This window comes from Centroberyx affinis, unplaced genomic scaffold (assembly GCF_046629955.1).
Source record: "Centroberyx affinis isolate AG114_WGS23_722 - 3 ecotype Tasmania unplaced genomic scaffold, CSIRO-AGI_Caff_v1 ptg000950l_1, whole genome shotgun sequence".
In the NCBI taxonomy this organism is placed as follows: Eukaryota; Metazoa; Chordata; class Actinopteri; order Beryciformes; family Berycidae; genus Centroberyx; species Centroberyx affinis.
This window is the reverse complement of record NW_027279524.1, coordinates 152515-171031: the sequence shown is the minus strand read 5'-3', so window position 1 is coordinate 171031 and position 18517 is coordinate 152515. Positions and strand designations below refer to the sequence as shown.

At 44.4% G+C, this 18517-nt stretch overlaps 1 protein-coding gene across 4 annotated transcripts in view; it reads right to left on the bottom strand.

Moving 5' to 3' along the window:
- The window catches only part of atp2a2a (ATPase sarcoplasmic/endoplasmic reticulum Ca2+ transporting 2a), a 33150-nt gene that overhangs the window by 8806 nt on the left and 5827 nt on the right, over nucleotides 1-18517 (bottom strand). For all 4 annotated transcript variants that reach the window (XM_071522053.1, XM_071522050.1, XM_071522052.1 and 1 more), the window contains 15 exons: nucleotides 18019-18157; nucleotides 8750-8830; nucleotides 8117-8202; nucleotides 7535-7999; nucleotides 5543-5631; nucleotides 4557-4659; nucleotides 4340-4471; nucleotides 4125-4244; nucleotides 3753-3971; nucleotides 3056-3391; nucleotides 2128-2348; nucleotides 1385-1587; nucleotides 990-1075; nucleotides 770-903; nucleotides 517-634 (listed from right to left, as the gene is read on the bottom strand). In XM_071522053.1, the coding sequence (XP_071378154.1) occupies nucleotides 517-634; nucleotides 770-903; nucleotides 990-1075; nucleotides 1385-1587; nucleotides 2128-2348; nucleotides 3056-3391; nucleotides 3753-3971; nucleotides 4125-4244; nucleotides 4340-4471; nucleotides 4557-4659; nucleotides 5543-5631; nucleotides 7535-7999; nucleotides 8117-8202; nucleotides 8750-8830; nucleotides 18019-18157 (2532 nt within the window). The remainder of the gene's footprint in view (nucleotides 1-516; nucleotides 635-769; nucleotides 904-989; nucleotides 1076-1384; nucleotides 1588-2127; nucleotides 2349-3055; nucleotides 3392-3752; nucleotides 3972-4124; nucleotides 4245-4339; nucleotides 4472-4556; nucleotides 4660-5542; nucleotides 5632-7534; nucleotides 8000-8116; nucleotides 8203-8749; nucleotides 8831-18018; nucleotides 18158-18517) is intronic.

Genomic DNA, 18517 nt, shown 5'->3' with positions numbered 1-18517 from the left:
GTCAACCTTTTAACCTTTCAGTACCATGAGTGCATACATTCTTAGTATGGGTGGCTGCGGCGGGAAATTAACCCCTTAACCTTGGAAATGTTAGTGCCATGTTCTACCCACTGAACTACACAGGACTACTCTAGGTATGAGGTATGACAAGGAGAAAGATGAGACTGGTGAAGAGCATGGATCATCAGGTCTGGAAAGTGAGGAGTTAGTGAGAAGCAGCCTTATGCGCCACATAGCAATTTCATATGCATCTGCTTAAATAATTTGCATTTATTTATAAGTACCCCCAACAGTTTTCACTACAAGTCTGTAATAAAGCCATACAACCACTAGGGGGAAACAGAAACCACATAAAGTCTGGAGCTCAAGCTATGGACTTCAGTCGCAGTTGTTCCACCAAGCATGACAGGCACTGGAAAGGCCAGTCAGCTCATTTCTGAGTTTTGTTTTTCTTTCAGAATAAATCCAAATGTTTCTTTTTAAAATATGACATCCATCCTTAGGTGCAACACTTACAGGCAGAGGCTCCACATAGAGGATGAGGAAGTGGAGGGACATGGAGAGGCAGATGGCCCCCAGCAGCCAAACGTTCTCCCAGGGAGGCATACGCAGCAGGGACTGATTCTCCGACAGACTTCGGAGAGGAGAGGGAAAAAGTGACCACAGATGGCACTTAATTTATTCTGCTGTACAGTTTGCCTGTCATCTACTCAATGCAAATGAACCTTAGAGGAGAGCTTCTTTTTCTGCCTCTCTGAGAGGCGCTCACCTGTTAAGAGCGTTGCACATCTCAATGGTGACGAGCACAGACAGGGCCATGGTCATGGGGTAGGGGGACTCGAACACGTGGCAGTCCAGGCCCTCGAAGTCTGGGTTGTCCGGGGAGCACTGGAGGAAGTGGCTCTGCAGGGGAGGAACGACAGGGGAGTCAGGGGGAGGCAGGGAGCTGAAGGGAGGGGAAGGTTGGCGTCTCAGACAGGCAGACTCACCAGCTGGTACAGGGTGATCTGGGGTCCGTCTTCAGAGACTGTAAACCACCAGGCAGCAGCTCCTACAGTCGCAGCGCCCACGTAGCCTAGAGCAAACACACCCAAATCACATTACCATACACAGACTACCTAAGCAAACAGGTTCATGGAGAAAATTATATGAAGGTAGACTATATATTCTACTGACACCACATTAAAAAAAGAGAAAACAGAGACATTAAGTAACACAACATAAGCCATTTGGTGGACGCTTTTATCCAAATTGCCTTAAAGTAGCATAAGCGCTTCGATTTTTGGCATAGGTAGCACAAGTGGGAAGTGGACACCCTATCAGTGTGGTACGATGCTCTGCCCATTGAGTAATACAGGACCACATTGAGTCAACATTAACTAACCTCCAATGGCCAAGTATCTGAAGAAGAGCCAGCCGGAGATGAGGGGCTCCTTAGCGTTGCGGGGAGGCTTGTCCATGATGTCCAGATCTGGGGGGTTGAAGCCCAGAGCGGTGGCAGGGAGGCCGTCAGTCACCAGGTTGACCCACAGCAGCTGAACTGGGATCAGAGCCTCAGGGAAGCCCAGTGCAGCAGTAAGGAAGATGCTGCCCAGAGAAATACTCCAGTTAGCAGCTGTGCTATGGTACTGACGCACTGGGGCAAGTCTGAACAGCTGACACTGAATGTTGCATAACCAACAAAATTAATCCGTTTCACGAAAAAAGATAACACTTAAATGAGCTATGTCAAAATAAATACAACTCTAAAGTGATTTCAGTTGGTCAGTGTCATTTTATGTTTAAATTGTTTAAATAAATGCCTAGTTTTGTTTGGAATACACACAATATTCAGTGTGTTCCAAACAAAACTAGGCATTCATAGAAGACAAAGGAAATTCTCAAAATAGAGACTTGCATAGAGCAAGAAAGCTGCCTGTGCTGCATTCACAACAGCATTAGTATCACTTGTGCCTAGCTTACTAATGTTTAATGTCTTTTGACAGGTTTCCAATAACAACTAAAAGATTTTTCCATAATCCACAAAAGTCTTAAAATACTCAGTTACTCTGCAACATTGCTTGGGCTTGAGGAGCCCAATTAGATACGAGATGCAAACTGTTCCTGTCTAATCTTGAGGAGACTCACCAGACGACCTCTCCCACGTTGGAGGAGATAAGGTATCTTATGAACTGCTTCATGTTATTGTAAATAGCTCTGCCTTCCTCAACAGCGGCCACGATAGAAGAGAAGTTGTCATCGGCGAGGACCATCTCAGAGGCTGACTTGGCCACGGCGGTGCCAGAACCCATGGCGATGCCGATCTCTGCCTTCTTCAAGGCAGGGGCATCGTTCACTCCATCACCTGTCTGTGGAGAAACGTTGGGTTAGAGGAGGGCATTCCCTTTACTGCGTAACACCACCACAATAAAGACAGGGTATCTGCAGGTTTTGGAAAAACTAATTTAGTTTGAGTTTTTAATGCTACCTGGAATTGGATTTACGACCAAATTAACAACCAAAATAAAGAAACAAAATACTGGCAAAACCAAACTATCCAACTGAATGGAAAAAAAAAACCCCAAAAAAACATGGGCAGTATAAAATTAAATGTTAGGGACTCGTCTGGCATATTGTAACCCTGTCCTGTATCAAGTTGTTTGTATCATGTTTAAGAGCGGACATGCAAGTGAGTCAAACTTCATGTGAACAATTGAAGTGCAAGTAATGTAATACAAAATAAGTCAATAAAACTGATGCTATTGCTGGTCACATTCACATCTTTTAGTAAAACTACAATTCTTGTTTGTTTATTTGCCTTTTTTTGTTTGCCTTACTTTCCAACTCTGCCTCAATTAAATATCACAAAATGTAAATAAACCGTCAACATCACCATCTAATTCTATAGTTGCAATAAAATTAAACTTACAAATAAACCTGCATAATGGTGAAAAAATAAGACATCAAATTGCTGTATTCAAGACATTGTAATGATTTTTATTGCCTTAAATTTAGATAATTAAAGACTTTTTTAAGCACTCGCAGATAGCGTGAAGGACCATTTTAGAGTTTGTACCATAGCTGTGATCTCGTCAAATCCCTGCAGGAACTCAACGATCTTGGACTTGTGGGAGGGCTCGACGCGGGCGAAACAGCGTGCGTGGGTGACAGCCTCCCGCTGGGCGTAGGGCGAGAGGTCGTCAAACTCGCGCCCAGTGAAGGCCATGTGGTCGACGTCGTCGTTCTCGGTCAGGATGCCGATGCGGCGGCAGATGGCCACCGCTGTGCCCTTGTTGTCTCCGGTGATCATGATGACGCGGATGCCAGCCTGGCGGCACAGCTTGATGGAGGCGGCGACCTCTTGTCTAGGAGGGTCCAGCATGCCGACACAGCCTACGAAGGTCAAGTCAGACTGGACACAGAGAAACAAAGACGTGACTGAATGTCCGATGAGTATTTATAGAATGATACACATCGTCTACTGCCTAGTGTGCATCCTGCGCTGTCCTTTCTAATGTCTGTGAGGTCTTGTTGTCCTACAAAATGTCAGTATAAACTGTGAAGGTTGTGGATACATCTCATGCATCAGTGCTACAAGATAAATTTCTGTATACACATCCTACATGGCAAATACAGTGATTCCTATTCTGATTATTATAAGTTTCTACTGCCACGTTTAAAATGTTCCTGGGCTTCTTTCCACTACCAAACATACCAGAGAAAATTTTCTGAAAATGTTAAATAATTGTACCACAAATGAAATGAGAGTTCACCTCGTACTCGGAGAACTTGGTGGTGTCGGACAGCAACATGTCCTCCATCTTAGGTGGGCTGTCTCGTGTGGCCAGAGCCAGGCACCTCAGGGTGTCCCGGCCCGTCCCGTACTCACGGATCACAGACATGATCTTGTCCTTGATGCCTTTGGTGAGGGGAACTTTGCTGTTGCCCACTCTGACATGAGTACATCTATCAATAACTCCCTCTGGGGCGCCCTGTGGGGTAGGATTGAGGGTTAAATGTGAAGAGTATTGTAGGAGATTCACATAGAATCGAAAGCAGGGCTACGGTATAAACACTGTATGACACTATATGTAATGACAATGCATCACCAACTACATAAAAGTGTATGTATCAAGACTTGATACCTTGACAAACATCTTGCCCATGGAGGAGCGGGACTTGTTGGGGGTGCAGTAGACAGACATGGACTTCCTGTCTCTGGAGAACTCCAGGGTGAACTCCTTCTTCATCAGCTGCTTGATCACCTGATACAACAGAGACAGACAGACTGAGAAAACCTGCTGAGAGAGAGCAGTGGAAATCTGCAGTGTTTGGAGTTGAGGGAATTGATGTCACTCACAGAGTTGCATGCGTTGGCCCTGTCAATCTTGGACAGGTTGTGGATTTCGGTGTCGAAGGCGTTCATCTTCTCCACCAGACAGGTCAGAGCAGTTTCTGTGGCCTCGCCAACTTTCTCGTACACACCCTTGCCCTGATAGCACAAAACATACATGTTAGCCACTATTCCACTCTACCAAAGTCAGGCATGTAAAGTGTGGAGCGGGCTGAATTCAGACCTCATTGAAGTCCAGGGAGGAGTCGTTACACAGGGCGCAGATGGTGGCCAGTTCAACCAGGGCATCATACTGGGAGCTTTTCACTGGTTTGCCATCCTGGTACCTGAGCAAAAGTACAGAACATCAACCTGGGTGAGTGTCTGTGTGTGTATGTACAGGTTATAAAGAAATACAAACATTTTCTTAATATTGAGTTGCACCCCCTTCTGCTATTGGCTGGTCTTTGTGCCAGGTGATGTCACCACCTGTTGTACTCTATAGAAGGTGACATCACCTGGCTCAAAGACCAGCCAATAGCAGGTGGCCAGTTCAATACACTACTTTTCACCATTAAGTGTCAGGCTTCACCACAGATTTGGGTGGGGTTTAGTTACTCTATAAAAACCCATCTTTAAGCTCTTAACCTCCATTTAATCATTTTCATTTTTAAAACATTTTCCAATTCCAAGTCATTCAATAAGAGATCATAGCCATCACCTGGATTCACCTGGTTAGTCTTTTTCATGGAGAGAACAGGTAGGTAGGTTATACCTTAGGGCAGGGTTCTCCAGTCGTTGTGGGCTGGTATCCTGCAGGTTTTTGTTCCTCCCTGATAGTTAATGAGCCACACCTGGTCTGTATCAACCTGACCAGGTATGGCTCATTAACTATCAAGGAAGAACAAAAACCTGCAGGACATAGGCCCTTGAGGACCAGAACTGAGTACCTAGTTAATGAGCCACACCTGGTGTCAGGTAGATAGATACACACCAGGTGTGTCTCGTTAACCAGGGAGGAATCCCTGGTTCTCAATCCTGCTCCTCAGGAGCCAGAGCCTGCTGGTTTTCTACTCTACCTGGTAGTTAATTACATTCACCTGGTGTAATCAGGGGCTGAATGAGACCTGGAACACCAGGTGAATGCAATCAACTAGCAGGTAAAATGGAAAACCAGCAGGGCTCTGGCTTCTGAGGACCAGGATTGAGAATCACTGAAGGTATACTCACACTTCTCCCTCGGGTGCGTAGGTAGAACCTGTGATGGTGAACTCCGTCAGAGAGCAGCTGTCACCTTCGGCTTTGTTAATAATGAACATCTGGAGACCAAATGACAAGTTGGGACATTATAAAGACAAATGAATTTTCCCAAAGCAGACAGAAATTGATCATGTCAACAGTGTTTGAATCAACCGCCATTTTATTTTACTGTCACAGTAGGTGGCAGCAGACACCACAGAAATCCCCAGTGGACCTGAGTGAGAACTATAAGACAAAAGAGACACTGGATCAGCCTGCAGTGTTAGAGTGTGTGTCTCGGTGAGGGCCAGGCTGGGTGGCCTGCTGCATGCTGCGAGGAGAGGGTGTTTAGTTTCCCTCCATAAGTAAACAGTAGAGGCTGCCAGGGAGCCAGAGTAAAGAGAGAAGTGGTGCCCAAAAGAAGGAAGCTGCTGCAGGGCCAGGCCGGCTCCCACAGGAAGCTTCCATCCTAGTAGAGCGCACACACACACACACACACACACACACACACACACACACAAACACACACACACACACACACACACACACACACACACACACACACACACACACACACACACACACACACACACCACACACACACACACACACACACAGCTAGAGGGACTGGTCACAGAGACTAAAGCTGGAAGAAGGGTGATGACAATCAGTCAAGCCAGAGGCCAAACTTCAAAGACTGGTGCTGCTGTTGTCTGATGATCAGAGGGAAATGGGCATTCCATTAGGATTATTTTTGGTTCAGTTTTTTCTTTTTTAATAAATTTAAGACTGATCATGACCCTTATATCACACAGACTCATGTCTGTGTGGACAGAATGGAAACTGACACATATTCCTGCTGGGAGTGGTCTCATTTGATTTTAACTCACAAGGTTACATATTATAGCCATTTTGTGTGCCACTTTTATACAAAGCCATTTATAGTACCATGAGTGTAAACATTTTCATGGGTGACCCCAGCATGAATTGAACCCCTGAACCTGACAGTGTTGGTGCCAAGCTCTGCCAAATGAACTAGATGACCATATCTTCCAACATTTACTGTTAAGACTCTGAGATACCAGTCTGCTAATGTCAGTGTTTAAGAAAGGTCACAATACAGGTTACAAGTAAACACCAAGCAGTGTTTAAGACTTTTTTCTGAATGTTGTCCTAACGGCAAATGCATTTTGTTGATACTGGCCCTGACAATACAATGTCAACAGCAGTAATTGCAGAATCACTAGGCTATTATATCATGGCCAGTGTAACATGAAACATACAGAATTGTGAGGTCCAAAATAATACCCAGACCTAAACTACTGTGGAAACCTGTTCAATAAACAATGTAAAGTAATGCCACAAGTCCAATTCTGAAAGCGGCTGAGCCAACGGTTCTGAGGAAATCAATGCATAGGCAACAAAGAGGATTAAACTTTAATAAATGCTGAAATGTCCTCTTAATGTGGGGCCGAGCAGCACTGGGGTGCCACTCACTCTGAGGGAGGGAAAGGAACTACAGGCTGACTGCTTTGCAGCTTGGTGACGCAAGGTCAGTTATGCAACAGCAGCACTGCAAGTCATCTAACGGCTCAATGTAGATTAGAGCAGCTGCAGCGTGTTGCCTCCTTGTTAAATAGCTTTTAGTCTCTACCACAAAGAACACTCCACTCTCCGTTCACACCTACATTATTGGCATTTCAACTGACGATCTTAACCAGAGTGACTTACAATGATGGAGTGGGTAGAGGTTCGATATATTGCTAAAGGGCACTTCAACAGGACATATGGCTGTTGATGGACACATTGACTGAAGTGGGGATGGAACCTGTGACGTTTTGGTTAAGAGATGGTTTTCTAACCAATGGGCCACTGTGCGATCTTATACAAACACCAGGCATGGACAGCAAAGATGATAAAGCGCAGAGAACCAAACCGCTCAATGCACCACCAACAGTGTGTGTGTGTGTTTGTGTGACTCACCCTGCAGACAGACATCTGGTTGGTGGTGAGGGTACCGGTCTTGTCTGAGCAGATGACGGAGGTGCAGCCCAGGGTCTCCACGGAGGGCAGGCTGCGGACGATGGCGTTCTTCTTGGCCATGCGGCGGGTGCCCAGGGCCAGGCAGGTGGTGATGACGGCAGGCAGACCCTCGGGGATGGCGGCCACGGCCAGCGCTACGGCGATCTTGAAGTAGTAGACGGCGCCGCGGATCCAGGAGCCTCCGTGGACGGGGTCATTGAAGTGGCCGATGTTGATGATCCACACGGCGATGCAGATGAGGGAGATGACTTTGGACAGCTGCTCGCCGAACTCGTCCAGCTTCTGCTGCAGGGGTGTCTTCTCCTGCTCGGTGGCCGCCATCTCGTCACGGATCTTACCGATCTCTGTGTTAACGCCGGTGGCCACCACCACGCCGACAGCCTTGCCGGCTGCAATGTTGGTACCCTGAAAACACAGAAAGAATATATATGAAAAAAAAAATTTTCCCCATGAAGTTGAAGGAACCCAAACAAGGGCAACAAGAGGACATGTGATGTCTGGAGAGCTGAGTTGACTGCTTACAGAGAAGAGCATGTTCTTCTTGTCCTGGTTGACGGCACGTGGGTCAGGCACAGGGTCGGTGTGTTTGATAACAGAGACAGACTCGCCTACAAAGACGACAGAGGGCAAAGTGTCAAATCTATTTGCATCCGTCTCTGCACAAGGTTCTAAGGAGAAAGTACAGACTTCCATACTCATCTCTGCAGAGGTTTCTACGGTGAAAATTATTCATGCTAACTGGGAAACTGAAAAAATGACACAAAAGAACACTTGAGAATGAAGATTTGCAATTATTTTCACTGATTATACACCTTAACTTCTTTAACATGCTCATGAAGCTTTCAATTCAAAAGCACATGCGCTCCTTGGAAAGAGTGTCATGATACAGCTCTGCTCCATTAATCAATGTCAAACAGTCTTCTTAGCATGAATGATGGAATTGAAACCTCTGATTAGGGAGCTGGCGATTTATACGCCTTTGTATGGAAACAATGAGCAACCTCATTTGTTCATCACGTGAAATGAGATAGACAAAAGAGAATACAAAAAAATACCTACGTTATTACAGGCAAATGTGAAAAATTTGTCAAAAATGTCTGGCAAAGGAAAGAATTATGATGGCTGTGAACCCAGTAGTCAGCAGATGTGTCTTACCGGTCAGAATGGACTGGTCTACCCTCAGGGTCGTTGATTTGATTGAACAGATGCGAATGTCAGCAGGCACCTTGTCTCCAACTAGAGTCAAATAGAGCCACAATCAGAGATAAAACACATAAAACACAAAACGCCAAATTATTAAGAACATAAACACACAGAAAAATCAACAGGGAAAAGCTAGAACAGTATACAGGATTTAGAATAGATGTACATTTTTCTTAAAAGTCTGTAATTTGAAGCTCACAATCATGACAAAGAGCAGACTTTATGGTAGAAAATGGCCACTGCAATAAATGAGGGCCAAACAAATAATTTTTCCTGCCTTCAGAAGATAAGTCAAAAATGTCAGGAGAGTCAACATGCTAATCAGTAACTTTGCTTTTCAAATATTGACACTGGTATCTACTATATACCACATGGTCCTGTGTAGCCCCATGGGTAGAGCATGACACTAACCCTGCCAGGGTAAGGGTGTTTCATTCCCACTGGGTCCACCCATGCTAAAAATATATGCACTCATGGTACTGTAAGGTGCTTTAGATAAAAGTGTCCTCCAAATGGCATTTGTAATATTATGTTACTATGCTCGAACATAAGCTAAATAAAGACTGAATAGATGAGGCATTCTCTGTTTTCTAAAGGCAGTCGCTCAGCATCAATGCAAACTGATGAAGCACAGCTCATTTCAGGCTGTCTGCTGTGCCACACAGCAGCAGAGCAGTGCTGCCATCGCTGTAGGGAAAGAGAAGGAGAGCCAAAGAAAGAGGAGGAAATGGAGGACTTGTGAGCCATAAAAGGCCTGTCTCAAAGGAAAAGGCCAATTTGGGCACATCTGAATTGCAGTGACCCAATTCAGCTTCCTAATAGTACATAAAGGCGATGGAAACTGGGGAAATGGCTCAGGCTATGGCACAGTTCCTTGTGCGTAATCTACATATAGGCCTACTTTGTTATAAATGCAAATTGTGTCAGATAGATTTGAGAGACTCCAACCAAGAACACAGTAGGCTCACAGCTCAGAAGACAGACCCAAGTAAGCAGGAATCTCACAAAACCAAAAAGCCAATCTTGAAGTCCTCTTAAAACAGGAGAAAGTTTGAGGTGAAAACTCAAACCCCTGCATGGGAAAAGAGAATGACTGAAAATGAGGAAGGATGCAAAAAAACCGTACCAATGTCAGGATTCCCTTTTGAGGGAAACGCATACAGTAATCCAAACCCTCCTGTGCCCTTGAGAGAAGGGAGGGGAAAATAGCAATGGGACCAGCAATGTGCGCAGCCAAAAATGGGAAAAGTATTTCAATATGTTCCCCAATGCGCTGATCAGGTTTAAATGTGGACACATGATGGCAGCTGTTTCCTCATCATCATTACAGCACAGGAAGAGGTGGGGATACCAGCCACTGTCAGTCAATGGAGGACAAAGACCAAGCACCAGTTCCTCTACGCAACAGGAAAGTCTCTGAGTCTAAACTCTCTTGGAACTCATAACACTGTCAGCTTGCTAACCCTCCATTAACAAGCTGATGTCTCTAAGCTTTCACATATGTCCAACTTAAGACACATAAGCCTCAAAACATTTAAGTGTACATCAACAGTCTTGGTTCCCTGAGCGCTGACATCCGACTGTGAGAGACGACCCGGTGAGTCGCTGGACGAGTGTCAACTCATTAGATGTCCCGACAGCGGTGCCAGGAACTCTGATCTGTCAGTGGGCATTCGCCAATCAAGAGACACAGTGACAGCTTTTCTGAGAAAGACTTGTGTCGAGCTCAGTTGCATCTTTAAACCATCTAAATGTGGAACAACGGGCGCAATGGAAGCTTCACTTCTGAGAAGGCAACGCAACCTAGATCACAGGTGGAAGGATGCAGGCTTAGGGTCGGTTCACTTTCAATTCAACATATAAATTGAGACAGCAATTCACGTATTGATGATAGAGCCTGATAATTATACACTGAATATCTAAACCTTTTTTACAGCAAGAAGTTTTCAATTTTCAACTTCTGATGAAAATCCAGCTCCTCAGTTGACTAAATTGGATAAGAATAGATCACATCCCTGGAAGGATGAAAAGGACTGGCTTTGGCTAGGCAACAGGAACAAAATATTAAATGTTTCCCTTAGAAGTCACATAGCTTTACAACTACATCCTAGATGGTTGCGTAAGACTTCCTGTGCTCAAGTCATTACTTTTGAAGAAACACTGACAACTTGTGAGAGAGCGCTGAGACAAGACACATGGCTAGTAAGTCAGCCTGCTAACAATGGTAGTACATGCTGGAAACAAGTGCTGAGTGTTATGGCTAGCTTTGTGCAACGCTGGCATTGTCCTGAAGCTGTGTTACATTGCAGGCCTGTTCTAGATGAACTGCGTGTGTATATCATCTGTCCCTTAATGTCAACATCCTACTTGGTAGCAGTCCAACTGTCTCCTCAAACATGACTGCTTTTTCACCTCCGTACTTGTCAACAGGTCAGAGACTCCAAACCTTTTACAGTGACAAAAGCTTTGAAATGAGATGCCCAGACTTGGCGTGAGACATCGCACCCAATATGACTCCCAGAGGTCCCCTTCAAACAGCCCTTTCAACAGCAAGCAGGGCAGTCATAGCGCCAAAGCTGCCAGCTTTGACTGACACCTGTCCCTGCTGTGTATTAGGGAATGGCGTGTGGTTCGGTAGGCTTCCTCGTGGCCGGTCAGGAGGCTGCATGTGCTGATGGCAGCTGAAACAAAAGGCCGAGCTCCTGCCATGTTCAAGAGTCTATTTCAGAAGCACAGTCAACAGGTGACACATCCTGCAGCTTTCCAACACCGCTTCTACTGCTTCTCTCACTGGCTACATTTACATGCCCACAATAATGCCACGATGGCCAATAGTTTGTGGAGATCAAAATTTACTACATAAAAGTTTGTAAGATGGAAAAATACTGGCTCTCTACGGCTCCTCCTTCTATGCTAAATGTAACAGTTAGATATAAACTAGTTTGAACTAGTTTGAATGAAACGTTTGGGAGCCTTGTGTACTAGAGAAGCTACATTACCATGACTCAGCATAATATTTAAAAGGTAAGCTGTGTGCACTCCCTCATTTCAGCTCGAATAAAGCTTTTTGACTGACTTCTGAAGAGGTTATTTTTCCATGAGAACTTGAACACAATAGTGTGATTAAAAGGTTTACATGATTCTATACAGTGACATATCCCCAAATAATCCGGTTTACATGTGACATTGGGTTACTGCAAGGACTGAAATGGCAATGACAAAAAACTGGCAGAACAACATGAGCTAGTCACCAACTACACATACGCAACTTGCTCACACTGAGATTAAAAGGTGAAAACATGTTCTGACTGGTCTGTATTTATGTGAGCACTCCACATTACTGCGATTACGCTTACTTTGACTAATGTCTCAGATTTGTCTCAATAATAAATGCAAAACATTTACAAATATATATCACGTGATCACAAATGTATTTTCCTGTCCGCAAAAAAATGTGAAACAACTCTACATGTCTATTTCCAAATTGGAAGTTTAGTTTCCAAGTAATATATTAATACAATACAAAATGCATTTGAAGTGCTTCATGTGCATATTTATGTCAAAAAAACATGAGTTTATTGCATTTATTTTATTTATGTTGAACCTGTATTCACAAATCATCTCACACGTGAATTTGGTTGCATTTGTTTTCGGATTTGAGACATTTCTGGCAGAAGTTCGGTGCTCCAATCCACAAATGTGTGTTGACTTCACATGCTGGTGGGAAGGTCCGACATCTAGCACTTCCAAGTCGGCTGCTGAGCGCGTTCATGTGAAATTTCCAAGTAGGAAATTCGTCTTTCCAACATATCTGATAGCACATGAATGCGCTGCTCTTTAGCCAATCAGCAAAACAATCGCACTAACATAATCAGAATATTGTGTTTACATGGGTCCCATTACAGTTGCATTTTTTGTGTGCATTTATGGTATTTAGTGGTCACTGTGTGCAAGTCTATCAGGGCAGGTAACTAACTTTTTTTGCCCGTTGGCCACAGTGGCTCATATGTGCCAAAATTCACCAGTCAGTTTCACTATTTTGCCAGCCAATGAGAGCAAAACAGAGCAGGATCTTTGAGTGATGTTTGGTTACCTAAGTGGATGGTGGAATAGACAAACATACCAACCACAGGTCTATTTTTGTGATAGTGTGCCATCATAAGTTACCACACAGCCTTTTCTGGGATAGAGGCGCTTGTTCAAAAAGGAAAACGTGAGTGAAGAATTCCACATTGTAGGAAGACGGCAACAAAGAATGGACTGCAACAATATAATAACATATACCAACCACAGCCAAAATTGACCAACATTTGCCTACTGCCACACCAATGCCATGTTACAGACTCATACATGTGGCTGCTGCTGCCTTGGAGTTGATGTTCACCTGTGACCTTAGTTATGTCAGCAGCATCTCACCACCTTCCCCCTGAGATCCCAACGGCATCTGTTGTGCATCTTAAGCAGTAGATTGGGCTTCTGCAATGGTTTCTGTTGCCATAGTAACAAAACCTGTCCCAGGACTGTGAGTACTGAAGCTCTTCTTGTCAAAATGAACTGGGAGCTTAGCAGTCAGTAAAAACACAAAATGAAGATACAGCTTGATATTGAAATCGACATATCTGTCAGTATTTTCACAGACCATTTTACAAGAGGTTTCATCGCAGCCTACAGTTATGTTGCAAATGAAACAAGGGGACAAGGATATGAACTTTGGACTTTTGACTTTCTGATGTTACATTTTACCGAAAAAAACTTGTGAAAACAAACAGGCATTATGGAAAAAAAACATCTCTTAGCAAACTGGACGCAAATTTATAAATCTCCAACTTGTCATCACCATATGAAATATGTTTATGAATATATTGGCTTATTAAGAGGATGGCTGCAAACTTCCCGCTTACTGTTTAGTGGCCTTCTTATTATTCCCTCTCTAATATGAGGCTGCAGTGAGAACTACAGTGAATAGGAAACAGACATGCACAGGTGTGGAGGCGGGGGGGTTAGAAAGGTACTCAAGTTTCTGTCACTTTCCCCTCATGTCTTAAGGTCAAAACTTTCAGTAGTGGCCCCTCATTAAACCCTGCTCTGGGTTAAAGTCTGACCTCACACCGTTCCACCTCTAACTAGACAACATAGCAAGAGTTCCCAGCAGTCAGTGCAGTATATCTCAAGGTTAACAAGGCTAGCACTGAATGCAGCTACACAATCTGTACAAAACCAGCAGCAGCTTACTAATAGAGGCTGGGTCCCCCTATAAGCAGCACATTTAACATTAGATATTTGGAGAATGCTTTTATACTAAGCGTACACAGTACCTTCAATGCATACATTTTTTTCAGCATGAGTAGCCCCAGAGAATACTGAAAACTTAACTGTGGTAGTGCCATACTCTACCTATTGAGTTATACAATACCACAAACCAGGTGGAACATTAAGGGATGCAGACTTTGTAAATCCTACAGCAGTGGTTTTCAGCCATGTGGCATCAGTCTGGAGGTTTTCTTCCAACAAAACACTACACCAGGTGATTTCACTGATTAGTACCTTCGACCACAGAGGAGAACTAATCAATGAAATGAGCTGCTGTAGTGTTTGGATTGAAAGAAAACCTCCACACTCTTGCGTCCCCATGGCACACGGTAGAGAACCAGTGCTGCAAAGGACTTGACTACATCTGAGTTTTGTGAGAGTACAATTCTAGACTAGACTAGAATTGTATTTCAAGACTGTAAGCCATTTCGCTGCGTCTTGCTGACAAGCCGGGAACAGTGAACACCTGGCTTGACCAGACCTTCGTCCAAAGACAGTCCCTCAGTGACAACGGACGCTTGCCAGGCCACAGAAAATGCCACATGCTATCCATGGTGTCTGGAATCTCAGTGGAGGGTGTGGGTGCTGATGGGTAGGGTCTCTGTGCGTTGGACTCGGTGGGGTGGGATCGTTATCCACAAAGCACTTCCCTATAAGGTCATCTCACGCTCCACACAATAGGAGCAGATGAGAGATCCTCCCCCTGTACTACCCCCCACATAGGCCGCTATCACTACCAGACTCCACAACTTCACATGCAGCAGAGAACAAACCCACTCAGCTCTGTTGCTCTGAGAAAAGGCACGCATCCAAGTCTCCGAGCCCTCTACACCAAACTGTAAACTGGCAACATACACTATGTCCTGTGTTATGACCAGGGCAGGAAACCAACTTTTTATCCACTGGCTACAGTAGCTGGTGTACTCCAAATGTTAACAGCCAACTTCACTATTTCTTTACCCACCAAAGTGGTTGGTTGAGTAGAATAACTTCCAGCCACGGACTTCTCAGCATTTGGATGGTGGCACTTTCCCATCCTGATTCCTTATTAAAACGAGTGCAAAGCTATATTAGCTTCTCTTTAGGTTTCAAATGTAAAAACTAGTAAAGCACTATTAACATGATTCTGTACGATCCATAGGATGATTCCAGAGTCCAAGCTACTCAGAGAAAATGAATGATCTTGAATGGCAGCGAATTACTGGTTGGAAAAGGCCTGGGGTTAGTTTTGGTGTACCGCTGCAGCATTAGTCAGAGGCACATTGCTGCGAAGAAACCAGCTGAAGCAGGTCCTTTATCAACCCTGCAAGAGCAGTCAGAGGAATGGACAGGGCTGCAGACCGGCTTGGGAACAGCCCAGATAGCCAACAGCAGCTCAGCGTCCTTTTATGTTTCCACTACTAAGATCAGACAGCTTGGGCTTGAAAAAGCAAAACTAAATTATAAAGATAGAACCACTAGTCTAGGCTAGAATAATGTCTGAGAAATGCATTACAGACAAAGGCGATGAGCAAAACAAATACTCTGCACCCAATTTCCAAGACGTTAAACACACTTGAGTGAGCCAGCCTCTTTAAGTGGCATGTCTGTGTCGTTGAGTCTGATGGGAGCTGAGAGGTGGGAGCAGGAGGCAGCGTTCAAACCCACAGCAGCCTGACAGGCAGCACCGGAGATCGGCTGCTCGGCTATTCTCCTCACGGCTGAGGCAGCCACAGAGGGCCTCTGCCTGTGTCCTCTGCCTCGGCTCAGCAGTGAGCTGGCCAGCATCTGCGTCATCACACTCCTCTTCTGCATGGCAGGGGGTCACTTTCGAGCTTTGGGAAAAGTATTATTCATAAAAGGACAGCCTGACAAGAAACAACATGAAGGAGATTTGGAGGATTTGGGAAGTAAGCTGACTGCAGGAATAAAGCATCCGGTTTGCTGTCTACTGGGCTGCGTTTCGGAGTAAGGCTCAAGCTGCTGACAGCACAACCTCCAGTGACCTTCAACTGGACTGCTTAGATAACCAGGCCTATTCTATACAATAGGGGAGGGACATCATACCAAGTCTGTCTCACGTTTCTCTTTAAACCTAATCTAAATAATTTAGCTCACTAAACTCAGCTTTATCCACAACACATCATCAAAATGTCATGACTAGCATTCTCAACCAGAAACAAAATCTATGCAAGAATACATTTAGAAAATCAGTGGAAATTTCCTGCTGATACACTCAGTGCTGCATTTGCCCTTGTCAAGGTTACACTGGAGTCCTGCTGAACACTGTCCCACGTCACCCACCGTAACAATGTTCCCAAGAGCAGGATGGGAGGGGAGAGGCGGGACCAGACACCTGTCATCTTCACTACTGTCACTGCCTACTATAAATAAGGCATTCCTTAATCTAAACAGCCCTATGATGGCTAAAAATAAAACCTACCACTATGCACAGAAACACACCACATCACCTCCGTGGCTTAGGGTTAAACAGAGTATCATGATAACGCTAGTGCTTCAAGCGCTCCGGCATTCCACAACACATCCGTCTCTGTTCATCCCTCTATGCAGCCGTATGTGTGTGAGGTGCGGGGAAAACAGTCCTGTCAGAATCAAAGCCTCACGTCCTCAGGCTTCGGATTTCAGCCTCTGAAATACGCTGACTGGATCGCAGCAGTGTGAATCATTCCAGCGCTCGTTCACATGCTGCACTGGAGGAAAACTGTCTATGAGTTGGGAGGCTGCAGCCAAGGATGTGGCAGCGTGCGGTGCCGATAGGAGCAGCGAACTTCAACAGAGCCTCATCCAGGTTGTGTGTAGACACACCTGGGATGGCTGCAAGAGGAAAAACACACACACACACACAATGAAGTGGGCCTTAATACCACTTGTGCCCAGCCCTTTGAGACAATGGGTTAATAGGAGCATCTCAAAATACACCACTCTTGTAGGGTGAGTCACCTCTGCAGTGCCACTTGGGGGGGGGGGGGGGGGGGGTTGTGTGAAATAGAGCTTGTGCTAAATGTAATCCATGACCATACCTGGATTCATATGCTCTGTTAAAAATAGACTTTACCTGAGGCAGAGCCAAATAGCAACAAAAAATATGCTATCTAAACACCAGATCTTTTAGTGGCTTTTTTGATCACCAAACCGGCTGCATGAGACAGAATAAACTCCCTTTTACACAGAAACAAATAATTCTTGATAGCAGCAGCTATGGCATTAAATTGACAATTTTCTGTGTATTACAAGGTTGACTCCTGTTTGGTCCATGTGATATTCAGATGGTACTTTTGCCTGAGAGGACCAAGGAACCAAACAACATCTTAACTTTTCACATTTTAGGCATTTAGGTGATGTTCTTAGCTAAGCAACCGCAGCACTCTTGACAGTAGTTGTAACAAGGGTTCCCACTGTGGCCCTGATTTAAAATTCCATGACTTTTCTGAGAATTTCCATAACCAAGTCAGAGCGCTTCCATGAACTAAAAATATTCCTTCCTGGTTTGTTAATCTAGTTTTTCAGATCAGAAAGGTTCTGGTTTCCACTACAGCTTGCTGTGACTAAGTGGCGATACAATGTATAAAAACAGAGTCGTAAAATACATTCTGGTATATTCCTGTAAACCGACACATTTGTAAAATTTCCTGATATTCCATGACTTCCCTAGAGAATTGATCAGATTCTCTAACTGGAATACACTTCTAAAAATTCAGTGATAGCAGAAACTGCATGGGACCAAATGGGACCCTGAATGACAAATATTCCTGCATCCGAAGAATGATCATGTATGACAGAGGAGCTAAGTAGAGAAATAAGAGCTGAAGATGATGGGTAGACAGCATTTTCTCAAGACAATCTTTTAGAATAGTTTTGACAAAATAGCTCAGTCCATCTTAACACACACGACAAAAATCAGGTGAACTTACCAGCGACCTCCACGATGTCACCGGGCACGATGTCTTTGGCCTTGATCCTCTGGACAGTTTTCCTGTCCTGGCGGTAGACTTTGCCCATCTCTGGCTCATATTCCTTAAGGGCCTCAATGGCATCCTCAGCATTACGTTCCTGGCGAGGGGAAAATCAATTTTAGTGCCAACATTGCTGAATTGCTGTGAAGTATACCAACTGATAATATCAGATAAACTAATAAATGCATGTTAGTGGCACTGCCAGACTAAATGGTATCTTATCCTTCACCAACATCTTGCAGGAAAAATGCTTGTGTCAAGTAGACTGCCCACTCATTTTTTTAAACAAAGAAATTATCTAACCACTAGAAAGACAATAGCTTATTGGTTGTATTAGCATAATAGCAAAGTGGCTCACAGATTAAGACCACAGACGACATTTAGATCTCTAATACAGTGGTTTTACAACACAGAGACAAAAATAAATGTTTCAATACAATACTAGCATTGGAACATT